Raw genomic sequence first — 12,873 nt, forward strand, 5'->3', positions numbered from 1 at the left:
CAGAAAGTTGAAATCACTAACAGGCATTAGAAAAAATCAAAACAAGGCTCCAAGAATTCATAAACTACTAAGTTAAATATATCAACATACAATGATGCAGAATGAAAGAACATCACCAACCAGTGGGTGAAGTCTTGTGGATCCAATGGCGGTTCCAAGTGGTTGCCAGCAAGAAGGTGAAGCAGAGGTGATGGTGGTTCTCAGGAACCTCCTTATGAGGAGGTTGCACCCACAAAGAGACTGTGACCGATTTGACAGGCTAGACTCCATTCCTACACTTCAAGTTGACACAAAATTATGTAACTATCATACTTTGCCAACTCAGAAATCTAGTACATGCTACACTGGTGACTCTTCTTAATAGTCATGAAATTTCCTCATGCTTGTGAGATGGCTTGCTTTATGCTGAACAGGATGGCAAAACCGACCATTCCCCAATCTTTGTCCCATACACCCTATTTGTATGCTCCCACCCAGTCAATTGGTAGGAGTTACAAAAGCTACAGATAGAAGAGCCATACCAAGAGATTTCACTTAACTGTTGTTCAACAGAGAATATTTTTTCATATTTATTAATCTATGCTCTACAGTTACAGTTTTGGAAACTCAAAGGGTTAATTTTACCTTGTCCTATAGGGTTGCTATAAGTCAGAATTGAATCGATGGCAGTGAGTTTGGTTTTTGAATATGTTGTAAATATTTCCATGAATATAATAGAAAATATAGGGGTAATGTACAAAAATCTATTATCGGTCACCAAATATCTTCAAAGAATGAGTCAACAGGCATAGGGGCTTAGGACCATAGTCTCAGGAGGCACCAAGATCAATATGAATATTCTAAAAACAATGTTCAACATCCTACTTTTGTGTGTAGCAACTTGAGTCTTAAAAGCTTGTGAATGTCCAATTAAGGTGCAACTATTGATCTCGATCCATATGAGCAAGACAAGTGAGGTAGTTAGTTTATTGTACCAGCCTGGTCGATAAACACATGTGGGATTAATTGAAGGGCAGAGAGATAAATGGCTCAGCGAGCCTTGCCTTTCTTGTCTCTCGCTCTTTGATCATCGGACCAGTGCGCAGCTGCCTTGCTTGTTCTGTGCCTCAATTTGCAAGTTACACTCACTACCTATGGGACACCTAACCTGGGGACTGTGTCACTGTAATTTGAGGTTTCTTCAAGACCTGCTTCGCCACACAATTGGGATTCACATCTCTTGAGCTGGGGACTGACTGTTGGTGACCTGCCTTGCTGTTGGCTGCAAAACTGTAGTTTTGGTAAAAACTATATTTTATCAAAATCTGATAAAAGATCAGGCTTACTATTCATGCAGAGACTAGTGGAGTCCATGAGACTATGGCTTCAGGCCTGGAAGGAACTCACAACTTTTGCTCAATTTTCAGCCAAACAACAGACATATTTATAAGGTGAATAACAGCAGTAGGGAGGTACACACTCTGTATAATAAAGTATCTGAGGTCAAACAAACAAACAAAAAACTGCATCGGTCCAAGGAAAAAATTGAGACGACAGGAGAAGGTGAACAAGAAAGAGAAATGAAAGTGGGTAATAGGGATAAGTGATACTGCATTACAAGGATTGCTGCTTATGATGGGAAACAAAATTTGTATGAATTATTGAATGGAAAACAGAATTGTTCCACAACCTTAACCCAATTAACAATAAAAAGTAAAAAACAAAACAAAAAAGAAGCTATTATTAACTCACCTCAAAGAGATCACTGAAAACACACACAAACACACACACAGAGGGGTGGGGACACTAGAAGTACTCTAGAAAACAATACAAGAATAAAATGACACATTAGATAAAGAAATAGCATCCTTAAAATAAAACACTAGAAATTCAGAAGCATAAAAACAAAATAATAGGTTAAAAAAAACTCAATGGGAAGACAGAGATGTAGACTTGAACCAATGAAAGAATCAGTGAATAGAGAACAAACACATTAAAGATAATTTTTATTTTTTAATTGTGGTTTGGGGGAAAGTCTAAGAGCAACCTCGTTTTCCATTCAACAACTCTAACACTCTTATCTTTGTGGCACAATACAATAGCATTCTTCCTAGTAAAAATATGGAATCTGTATGCATTTGCATGTCATCTTTGCCCAGGAATCATACTAACCTCTACATTGTTCACATTTCAGTATGAGTGCTACCGAAGTGAGCACATAACAGAGCTTTTTATTTCACTTGGAATGAGGAACAAAAACCAAAAATGAAAAAAAATCTGTGGGGTGATAACATCAATAATATACAACAAAGCCCACATGGAACAACATATCAGCCTGTGTGATCACGAGGTGTCGAAGGGATCACTGAAGACAAATGGGTGCATAAGCAAATGTGGCGAAGAAAGCTGATGGTGCCCGGCTATCAAAAAGTATAGCATCTGGGGTCTTCAAGGCTTGATGGTAATCAAGCGGCCATCAAACTCAGAAGCAACAAAGCCCACATGGAAGAAGTACACCAGCCTGTGCAACCACGAGGTGTCGAAGGGATCAGGTATAAGGCATCATCAGAACAAAAAATCTTACCATAGTGAATGATGGAGGGAGGGCGGAGTGGAGATCCAAAGCCCATTAGTAGGCCACTGGAGATCCCCTTGCAGAAGGGTCTTGGGGAGGAGATGAGCCAGTCAGGGTGCAATGTAACAACGATGAGAAATACAACTTTCCTCTAAGTCCTAAATGTTTCCTCCCCACTCCCACTACCATGACTCGAATTTGACCTTGCAAGTCTGGCTAGACCAGAGGATGTACATTGGTACAGATAGGAACTGAAAATCCAGGGAATCCAGGGCGGATGAGCCCTACAGGAACAGTGGCATGAGTGGCAAAACAGGGAGGGTAAAGGGAGAGTGGGTAGGAAAGAGGGAACCGATTACAAGGAACTATATGCGACCTCCTCCCTGGGGGACAGACAACCGAAAAGTGGGTGAAGGGAGACAGGACAAGGCAAGTCGGACAGGGCAAGATATGATAAAATACTAATTTATAAACTATCAAGGGCTCATGAGGGAGGGGGAGCGGGGAGGGAGGGGAAAATGAGGACCTAATGTCGGGGGTTTAAGTGGAGAGAAAATGTTTTGAGAATGATGTACAAATGCGCTTTACACAATTGATGTGTGTTTGGATTGCGATAACAGTTGTATGAGCCCCTAATAAAGTGTTTAAAAAATAATAATATACATACATTAGGGAACTCAGAAGAGTAAGACGTCCAATAATTATAGAAAGGATCTTGAAGAATTAATGGCAGAAAACTTCAGAAATATTATGAAAGATGAGAATAGTTTCATATAAGGAACTCCAAATTAGAGCCCCCAAATAATGTAAGTCACCAAACGTATCATAGTCAAATTTTGCAGATCCAAAGACAAAAGGAGAATTTTGAGAGCATGATAGGAAAATCACCTACATAAGAACTTCAATAAAAGTGCTTACTTCTCATTAGAAACTGCAAGAAAGAGGACAATGAGATGATACATACCAAAAAAGCTCTGAAAGAAAAGACCTCGCAACCAGTAATTATATAACCACCCAAATTATTATTATTATTAAAAGTGAAATATAAATGAGGGCATTCTCAGTATTTAGAGTTTAAGGGAATTTATAACAAACAGACAAGCACTATTGTTGTCATTAGATGTTATCCAGTTGGTTCCAACCCATAGCTATCCTACGCATAACACAGTGAAACTCTGCATGATTCTGCCCCATTCTCTCAATTGTTTCCATGCCTAAGCCCATTTTTGAAGCTACCGTGTCAATCCATCTCATTGAGGGCCTTCCTCATTTTTGTTCCACTTTAGCAAGCATGGAGTCCATCTCTAGAGACAGGTCTTTCCTAACAACATGTCCAAAGTAAGTGAGGCAAAGTTTCACCATCCTTGCCTCTTAGGGGCACTCTGGCAGTACTTCTTTGAAGACAGATTTCTTTCCATCTTTTTAGCAGTTTGTGGTACTTTCAATATTCTTCTCTAGCACCACAATTCAAATGCATTGAGTCTCTTTCTTCAGTCTTTCTTTTTTTTTTTTTAAAATCATTTTATTAGGGGTTCATACAACTCATCACAATCCATACATACATCAATTGTGTAAAGCACATTAGTACATTCATTGCCCTCATCATTCTCAAAACATTTCCTCTCCACTTAAGCCCCCGGCATTAGGTCCTCATTTTTCCCCTCCCTCCCTTCTCCCCACTCCCTCATGAGCCCCTGATAATTTATAAATTGTTATTTTGTCATATCAGGCTTTCTTATTCAATGTCCAACGTTCATATGTATGTAAGGCAATGGAAAATACCATGGCTTGGGTCAGGTGCACCTTAGTATTTAAAGTAACATCCTTGCTTTTCAAAACAGTTGTGAGGATTTTGCTCTTCTTTACACTGAGCCACAATCCATCCTAACGGCTACAATTCTTGATCATCATCAGCAAGTGCTTTAAGTCCTCCTCACTTCCAACAAGCAAGGTTGTCATCAAGTATCGCAGGTTGTTAATAAGCATTCCTCCAATCCTGATGCCACATTCTTCTTCACATGTCATCTTCTATAATCATTTGCTCAGCATACAGGTTGAATAAGTACGCATCTGATGCACACCATTCCTGATTTTAAATCATGCACCATGCCTTTGTTCTGTTCGCACAATTGCCTCTTGATCCATGCACAAATTCCTCATGAGCACAATGAAGTGTTTCGGAATTCTCCCATTCGTCTCAATGTTACCTATAGTTTATTAGGGTCCACACAGTAGAATGGCTTCGCATAATCAATAAAACACGAGTAACTATCTTTCTGGTATACTCTGCTTTTAAACTAGTTACATCTGACATCAGCAATCCGCGTCCCTTTCTGCATCTGGCCTGAAACTCTGGCAGCTCCTTCTTAATGTATTGCTGCAACTTGTTGGGTCGGGTCGGAACGGAACTAGGCAGCCCCTGTTTGGACTAAGTTGAAGCAGGTTTGGGCTCTGCATGTGCTTCCCTGCATGTCCCAGAGGTCAGCAGCAGTCGGTGCCAGAGAAGATAATCAGCGAAACCTGATGTTCCCGGTTCAAAGAAAGCCTCCAGGAGTTGACAACCAATTCTCCCAGTTTCCAGACCCCATGTGCTAATTGCCATACATTCCTCACCACTGCTTTAAAAACCCTCACCCCCAGCTACTGAGCACGACTTCCCTGACCTGTTGGCCTAGGTCACGGAAGCTCCCCTAGGTCCTGGAGCTCCCCTAGCTCCTAATAAAGCTATTTCTGTTTCTGCTCTCCCTTGTCCTGTCAGTTATGTCTGTCTGTCTGTCTCCCTGTACCTCAGTTTCACCTTTACACAACTGTTGTTGGATGGTCTTCAGCACAATTTTGTTTGCATGTGATATCAGTGATATTGTTCTATAATTCTGATAGGTCACTTTTCTTTGGAATGTGCCCAAATGCAGATCTTTCCCAGGCAGTTGGCCAAGTAGCCGTCTTCCAAATTACCTGCCATAGAGAAGTGTTTCCAGTGTTCCATCAGCTTGATGAAACATTTCAATTGGCATTCCATCGATTCCCGGAGCCTTGTTTTCAGCTAAGGAATTCAGTGTACTTTGAACTTCTTCCTTCAGCACCATTGGTTCTTTCTCAAATGCTACCCCCTGAAATGGTGGACTGCTGACAGTAACTGTGTGTATTCTTTTCATCTTCTTTTGATGTTTCCTGTATCATTTAATATTTTACCCATAGAACTTACAATATTGCAATTTAAGGCTTGAATTTTTTCTTGAGTTCTTTCAGTTTCAGATATGCTGAGCATGTTCTTACCTTTTGGTTTTCTTATTCTAGGTCCTGCACAATTTCATTATACTTGGCTTTGTCTTCCCAAGATGCCCTTTGAAATTTTCTATTCAACTTTTTTACTTCATCCTTTCTTCTACTTTCTTTCTATTCTATGATTAACAGCTAGCTTCAGTCTCTTCTGACACCCACTTTGATCCTTTCTTTACTTATGTCTTTTTAATGACCTTTTGTTTTCTTCATGACGATCTTAATGTCCTTCCACAGCTCATCAGGTATTAGTGTTCAGTGCCTCCAATCCGTTTTCGTGATCCTCTGGAAATGAAGATGGGATAGGCTCAAGATCATATTTTGGCTCTGTTTTAATTTCCTTCAGCTTTATCCTCAGCTTACATATGAGCAATTGACGGTCTGTTGCACAGGCAGCCCGTAGCTTTATTTTGGCTGCTGATATTGAGCTTCTCCAGCATCTCTAGCTACAGATGCTGCCGATTTTATTTCTGTGTATTCCATCTGGAGAAATCCATGTGTATAGTTGTCTTTTGCATCATTGAAAGATGTTATTTGGTATGAACAAGTCATTGGTTTTGCAAAATTCAATCATACAATCTTAAAGCTTCCTTTCTATCACCAACTCCATGTTTTCCAACTACTGTTCCTTCCTCTTTGTTTCCAATTTTTTCATTCCAATTGCCAATAATTGTCAATGCATCTTGATGCATGCTTGATCAATTTCCAACTGAAGCTGTTAGAATTCTTTAATTTCTCCATTACTAACTTTTGTGGTTTATGTACAAAATTTGAAATATATGATTTTTTTTTCTTTTTCAAAACTATGTAAATTTTTCTTAACAAAACAGACTTATCACCTTCAAAGTACTCTCTATTACACTTAATACATTAGTCAAATCTGTGATTCCATTTTAGGAAACATTTTTGAAACTCATCTGTTTGGATGGCTGACAACTTCTCCCTTATTTTTTTTCCCTTCACCTCTTCTACCTCATCAAATCACTGTCCTTCCATGCCCCTTGGCATTCATGGAAACAAAAAGAAGTTGCACGGAGCGAGGTCCATAGGGGAAGATGTGTAGGGCATCTTGCGTAAGATGAGTAAGATGAGTGGGGCAAGAGAGGCATGCTGATTTTTGCCAAAAACTGGCACACTGAAATGGCTGCATGAGCAGGTGCATTATTGTGGTGGCAAAACCAGTCCCCCATCTGTCACAAATCAGGCCTTTCTTGTTGCACAGTGTTATATAATCTTTTCAGAATCTCTAAATAGAAAACTTGATTAACAGTCTGACCTGTTGGAATAAACTCCAAGTGTACTATCCCCCTCACATCACATCCAGTTTTTTGGGGGGGCACCCCCTCATATTTTCCCAGAACATCCACTACTTCATCCCTTCTCTTGATTTCCCCAAGAGTGATTTGTGTCAGACCATTACAGAGCCTGATGGAAACAGCTCTATTGCCTGAATTTTTTGCTAGTAAAGTGGTGAGAAACAGCAAATATATGAAAAATTGATTAGGCAATGTAGTATGAGGTCTGAGTTTTCTAAGAGGTTTCCAAATATGTTGTTTATAAAAGTATTTAGAAAGATACATCTTTGAGGGAAAGTTAACAAATAAGTTCCTTATCACTTGAAGAACTTTTAACAATCAGATAGAAAGGAAGGACGTCTTACCTCATTCAAGGTAAACATGACCAAGGTCAAGCTGGCAGCTTCTCAGAGAGGCCACAGCTGCACTACACCAAACCCGTTGCCAATGAGTTTATTCTGACTCATAGTTACCCAAAAGGGCAGAGCATTGCCAAAGGAACTTTAGTGGCACTGTAGGATAAGCATTGGTTTGTCACCACAAAGTTTTCAGCTCAGACTTAACTGGCGATAGAAAGATGAAGCAGAAAGATGAGGCTTGTCTATGCCCATAAATATGTATACAGGTAACATAGTAAGTCAGAACCCACTTAGTTTGGGACAGGGGTTGCACAGCTTAAGTGCTCGGCTGGCTGACTATTGGAAACCCACCAGCTGCTCCTCAGGAGAAAGAGGAGAAAGATGTGGCAATCTGTAAAGATACCAAACCAAGCCCACTGCCATTAAGTGGGTTCTGACTATCTCTGGTAAGTAAAGAGAGAAAGAAGAAAGGATGTCAGTTTGGCAGCATGATCACTGGTTTCGGAGGGCCTGGTCAGCAACCCTGGTGGTGTAGTGGTTATGCATTTGGCTGCCTACTGAGGCTGGAAACCACCAACCGCTGGAGGTTGGGGAGGGGAGAAAGATGTTACTTTTTACTCCCACATAGAATTACAGCCTTGGAAACCCAAAGGGGCAGTTCTATTCAGTCCTATAGGGCTGCTATGAGTCAAAATTGAATCAACGGTAGTGAGTTTGGTTTGCTGTTTGGAAAGGTGGCCAAGTTGGAGGAGATTGCTTCTCCACCCTCACCAGAAGCTTGGTAATACAGTTGCCCAAGAACTTCTTGCTCCAGAACGCAGCTTCTGGCCACACGACCTACCAGCCTGCCTGAGGCAGTGAAGTGACTGGCTCTGCTTTGCTCTCAGGCCAAGCACGGGCTGCATAGGTAATGAAGTCTGCCCCATCCTGCTCCTACTGAGAGGGAAAAGTCTTGCCCCAAAGACGGCTCTCAGTCAGTGGGCCGTTTTCCTAGCAAAAGAAGAGGATGCGGTCGTGCCTATTGACTTACGTGCTGACGTCAGCACGGATTCACTGGCGCGCGCGCGCAAGCGTTGGGGCCGCGAGGCGGGCGCTCGCGGGTCACTGGCTGGCGGCCTGCGAGCGGTCGCCGTCGCTGCGGTAGCAGCTCCCTTACAAGACTGCCAAGGGGCCGAGCTGGCCGGGCATGCGGAGGGTCGGCCCTTGCTCCTCTCCCAGGCGCGCGTGCGGCTCCTGGGCGCATAGTGACGGCGGGGTCGCACTGGGGTCGCTTTTCCAACAGCCTTGACCTGCGGTGCCCGGGCCATGAAGAGTGTCCGGGGCTGGGTGGGGCCTCGCTGAAGGCGGCCTCGCGTTTCCACTGCGGCCTTTCGGCATGAGCGCCTGCCCCGGCCCGCGGACGGCGCTGCCCGGGTACGGCCGGCCGTGCGAGTGCTCGGCGCTGGCGGGGCCGCGGTGCTGAGCGCCTCCATCCGCTGACGCAGCCGCAGCCGCAGCGCGCCCGGAGCGGCCATGGAAGTGGTGGGCGACTTTGAGTACAGCAAGCGGGACCTCGTGGGACACGGAGCCTTCGCAGTGGTCTTCCGGGGGCGGCACCGCCAGGTGAGCCCGCCTGCCTGGCGGGGCGAGGCCAGTGTGGATGGCTTCAAAAGACCCGCAACTTTTGGGAACCCTCAGAGTATAGGCGTCCCCTCCCGGGCCCGCCGCACGGGGGCGCTCTTTGTGCATTTGTTGACTCGGATGTCCTTTGGTCTCAGTGGGCGGCGGTGGCTCCGTAGCAGAGGTCATTAGGCAGGGTTCCATCCTCTGCCATCCATCCTGATTTCTGTCTCCGGCCTCCTCGCCCTCCATGTTCTCCTTCACATGAGTCCCCCACGAGTTCGACCCTCGAGGACCTTCACTGCCTTTGCACATGCCAGGACTAGCGAGTGTGGACCTTTGCGTGCACTTCCCCCGCCGCATCCTCCACCAGCGTGGGCTGTCAAGGGTTTGGCAAGTTTGATGTTGTTGATGCAGACCCTGTGAAAATACGGGTTCCTGTTGATCTGACGTTTTATCAAACTGCGCGATCACACATTTCCCCGTAGTGATTCTTTCACAGAAGCCCAGAACCATCTTCCCTTTCTCGTGTGGATGTGGAAGAGATGATTAGACGCTTCGTTTTGAAGTCAGATAATGTGAAAGCACACTCAGCTCATTCTCCCCTCCTTCCCCTGAGTTTTAAACAAAGATTTTACTGTTTTACAAATAGGCTCACATGTAGGAGTTGAGAATATACAGAGTTTAGAAAGACTTATAGGAAGTGGTAATAATCATAAAAGGTTTGCCAGTTCTGATGGTTGTCAAACAGCATATTAAAAACGGGCTGGTTTTTTTGCCGTCAGATAACGAATACCACTTAGTGTCATTTATTATGAAAATAACTTGATAGTGAAAAAAATTTAAACGTTATCCTACTAAGCTAACATTGTTTTCAATTAACTAAACACCTTTAAAGCTTATTATTTTTTCACTCAGTGCTAGTTACTATGTAGTTCTTATGTTTGTTAATTTTAGTGGCTTTCTTATAGGACGTTAGCTTATTTATTATACCATAATCTACAAATTTTCCTGTTGGAGATTCAGATTCTTTTCTGTTTTTACCAAATGTTATACATAAATTTGCTACCAAATAGTCTCGTATAGGTTTTTCTGCTCAGTTATGTCTGTGGAATAATTTACAGGACTAACATTTTTTCCTTTTCAGAAAACTGATTGGGAGGTAGCTATTAAAAGTATTAATAAAAAGAACCTGTCAAAATCACAAATACTGCTTGGCAAGGAAATTAAAATATTAAAGGTATGTGTTTTTATGCTTTCCTACTAGATTAAATTTTATACTAAATTATGTGAAGCCATGAATTTGGTAGTTAGATCCAATTTGAGAAATTTCAACTACTGTCATTTTTGCCTACACAGATTTTTGCAACATTGAGTACTCAGAAACACTGTTTGTGGCTTCTATGAGCACTTGGTTTTAGCTTGACATAATTTATGCCCTCTTGTGTTGTTTTGTTAGAGCGGGTGCAGGCAGGCCTCTCATATATTGTTTCCATGTTCTATTAGTCTCTTTCAGGAGAAAGATGAGGCTTTCTACTCCTGAACAGAGTTTCAGTCTCGGAAATCCACAGGGGCAGTTCTCCCATCCTATAGGGTTGCTGTGAATTGGAATTGACTCGGTGGCAGTGAGAGTTTATTGTCTTAAACGTTCCAGTTAAGGTTGTTGTGTGGGGTGTGTGTGTATGTCTTTCCCTTCCTGGAAATTTTTTTCTCCAAGGAAGAAAGTTTTTTCCTTGGAGGTGATTGCTTTAGTTTACTCACAAGCTGTGTCAACTGCTTTAAAGAGAGCAAAGATTCCGTGGTCAAATAGAGGAGCCCTGTTAACTTAGTGGGCTATGCAGTGAGCTGCTAACCACAAGGTGAACAGTTTGAACCAATGATCCTCTCCTTGGAAGAAGACATTTTCTACTATAAAGCTTCAAAGTCTCAGAAACCCAAAAGGGCACTTTTACTTCTCCTATACGGTGACTTTGAGTTGCAGTATACTTGATGGCATTGAATTTGTGACCAGATGAGTTTAAGAAGGTCCCGTTTACGAAGTACCTTCTTAGAGAGTCCTTCCTTAAAGAAAGTTTGAAAAATTCAATGAAGAAACTAGTTCGGTGTTCCTAACTGAAACACCAAGGTCTGATCAGAGCATGGAACTCTCATTTAGCACCATTTCCTTCAAAAACCAATGTTTTATCCAGAGCGTTTTAGGAAACATTTTTCCTGAACTAAGAATTATATTTTGTTTGTTTCAGGCAGATAATGTACCTTTTAAAAACACTTGTTAATGTTGGATTATGGTAGAAAGATGGTATTTTCTATGCCTGTAAAGATTTAGGGCCTCGGGAGGAAAAAAAGATTTATAGCCTCAGAAACCCTATATAAGATTTCTTAACTTGTAATCATCTTGATAGCAGTGGGTTTTTAAAACTTATTATTAGCAAATATATATAACAAATTTAGCAGATAAACAAATCCAGTGACCAGACAAATTGTGATAGTTTATAGATAGATAGGAATAATACTCTTCTTGTTAGGAATCTGTACAATGGCAGTAGTGAAAAAAATTGTTAGATCGAAAGTTTGATCCGGGGATATTTCTTATTTTTTAGTTGCTTGAGTTATTCTAGTCTTGTAATAACTATAAAAAACCAAACCTATTGCCATTTAGTCCAACTCATAGTAAACTTTATGTAGTAATACTGAGGTAGTAAATCGTACGAGAGAGGACAGACTCATCTTTCTCTCTGTGGAGTGGCTGGTAGGCTTAAATCACCAAGCTGGCTAGCAGTCTAACACATAACCTATAGTGCCACCTGGTTTCCTTAGTTGAGTAATAGAAGTGTAATATACATAAGAAATATATCTGTGTGTATGTATAATGACCAATTTTATTTGCATATTGAAATAAATATCAAAATAAATACAAGTATTTAAAATTTGCAATTTCCTTTGCAGGAACTTCAGCATGAAAATATTGTAGCACTCTATGATGTCCAGGTACCTTGCTTTGGATTTTTTTTTAAAATTGGATGTTTTGTTGTTGTTGTTTTTAATTTAATCATTTTATTGGAGGTTTGTACAACTCTTATCACAATCCATGCATATTTGTACATTTGTTGCCATCATCATTCTCAAAACATTTGCTTTCTGCTTCAGCCCTTGGTATCAGTTCCTCATTTTTTTCCCCTCCCTCCCGGCTCCCTCCTCCCTCATGGACCCTTTATAAAAAATTGGATGTTTAACAAAGAACTTAAATGTTTCTATTTCAAAAAAATTTAAGTAAATAGAAATAGAAAGTTGCATTAATTTTTGTTGAAAATATATGCATTTAAGTATATGTTAAAAGTTGATAATACAGGAGAAAACCAGAAATTACTTAAGTAAATATTGGTATCAGATTTATCATTTCCATGATAAATGTAGAAATGATAATTGTAAGCTATTAAAAATTAGTATAGTTTTTTCCATCTTATGATAGTAACATTTATAAATTGTCGCTGTATTAGAAAATAAGATAATAAGGAAGCCATGCATCTGTTACCCAGCTAGTCTACAGTATTCACCATGGTTTATAACAGAGTTGCATTATATATAGAGATGGGAGACTGGGTTCTAGTCATCTGCTAAGTAAAAAATTTCTCTATTGTCGAACACTTTTGGATACCCCTCTAAAAAAATCAGCTTTGGGGGGAAATTACACACTGTATTTTGAGTCCCAGATGAAGTAATTGGCTTATATTTAGCAACCATATTGTCTTAAAACAAAATCCTCCTTTATTTATTTATTTATTTATTT

General features: G+C 41.0%; 1 protein-coding gene across 1 annotated transcript in view; it reads left to right on the plus strand.

The window, feature by feature from the left end:
• Positions 1–8,981: 8,981 nt before the first annotated feature.
• Positions 8,982–12,873, plus strand: part of ULK2 (unc-51 like autophagy activating kinase 2) — a 197,366-nt gene continuing 193,474 nt past the window's right edge. Inside the window, exons 1-3 of the mRNA XM_045290282.1 lie at positions 8,982–9,089; positions 10,234–10,326; positions 12,033–12,074. Coding sequence (XP_045146217.1) covers positions 9,000–9,089; positions 10,234–10,326; positions 12,033–12,074 — 225 coding nt within the window. The 5' untranslated portion in view covers positions 8,982–8,999. The remainder of the gene's footprint in view (positions 9,090–10,233; positions 10,327–12,032; positions 12,075–12,873) is intronic.

Source organism: Echinops telfairi, unplaced genomic scaffold (assembly GCF_000313985.2).
Source record: "Echinops telfairi isolate 266 unplaced genomic scaffold, ASM31398v2 ScPeMD7_35;HRSCAF=133_1, whole genome shotgun sequence".
Taxonomy (NCBI): domain Eukaryota; kingdom Metazoa; phylum Chordata; class Mammalia; order Afrosoricida; family Tenrecidae; genus Echinops; species Echinops telfairi.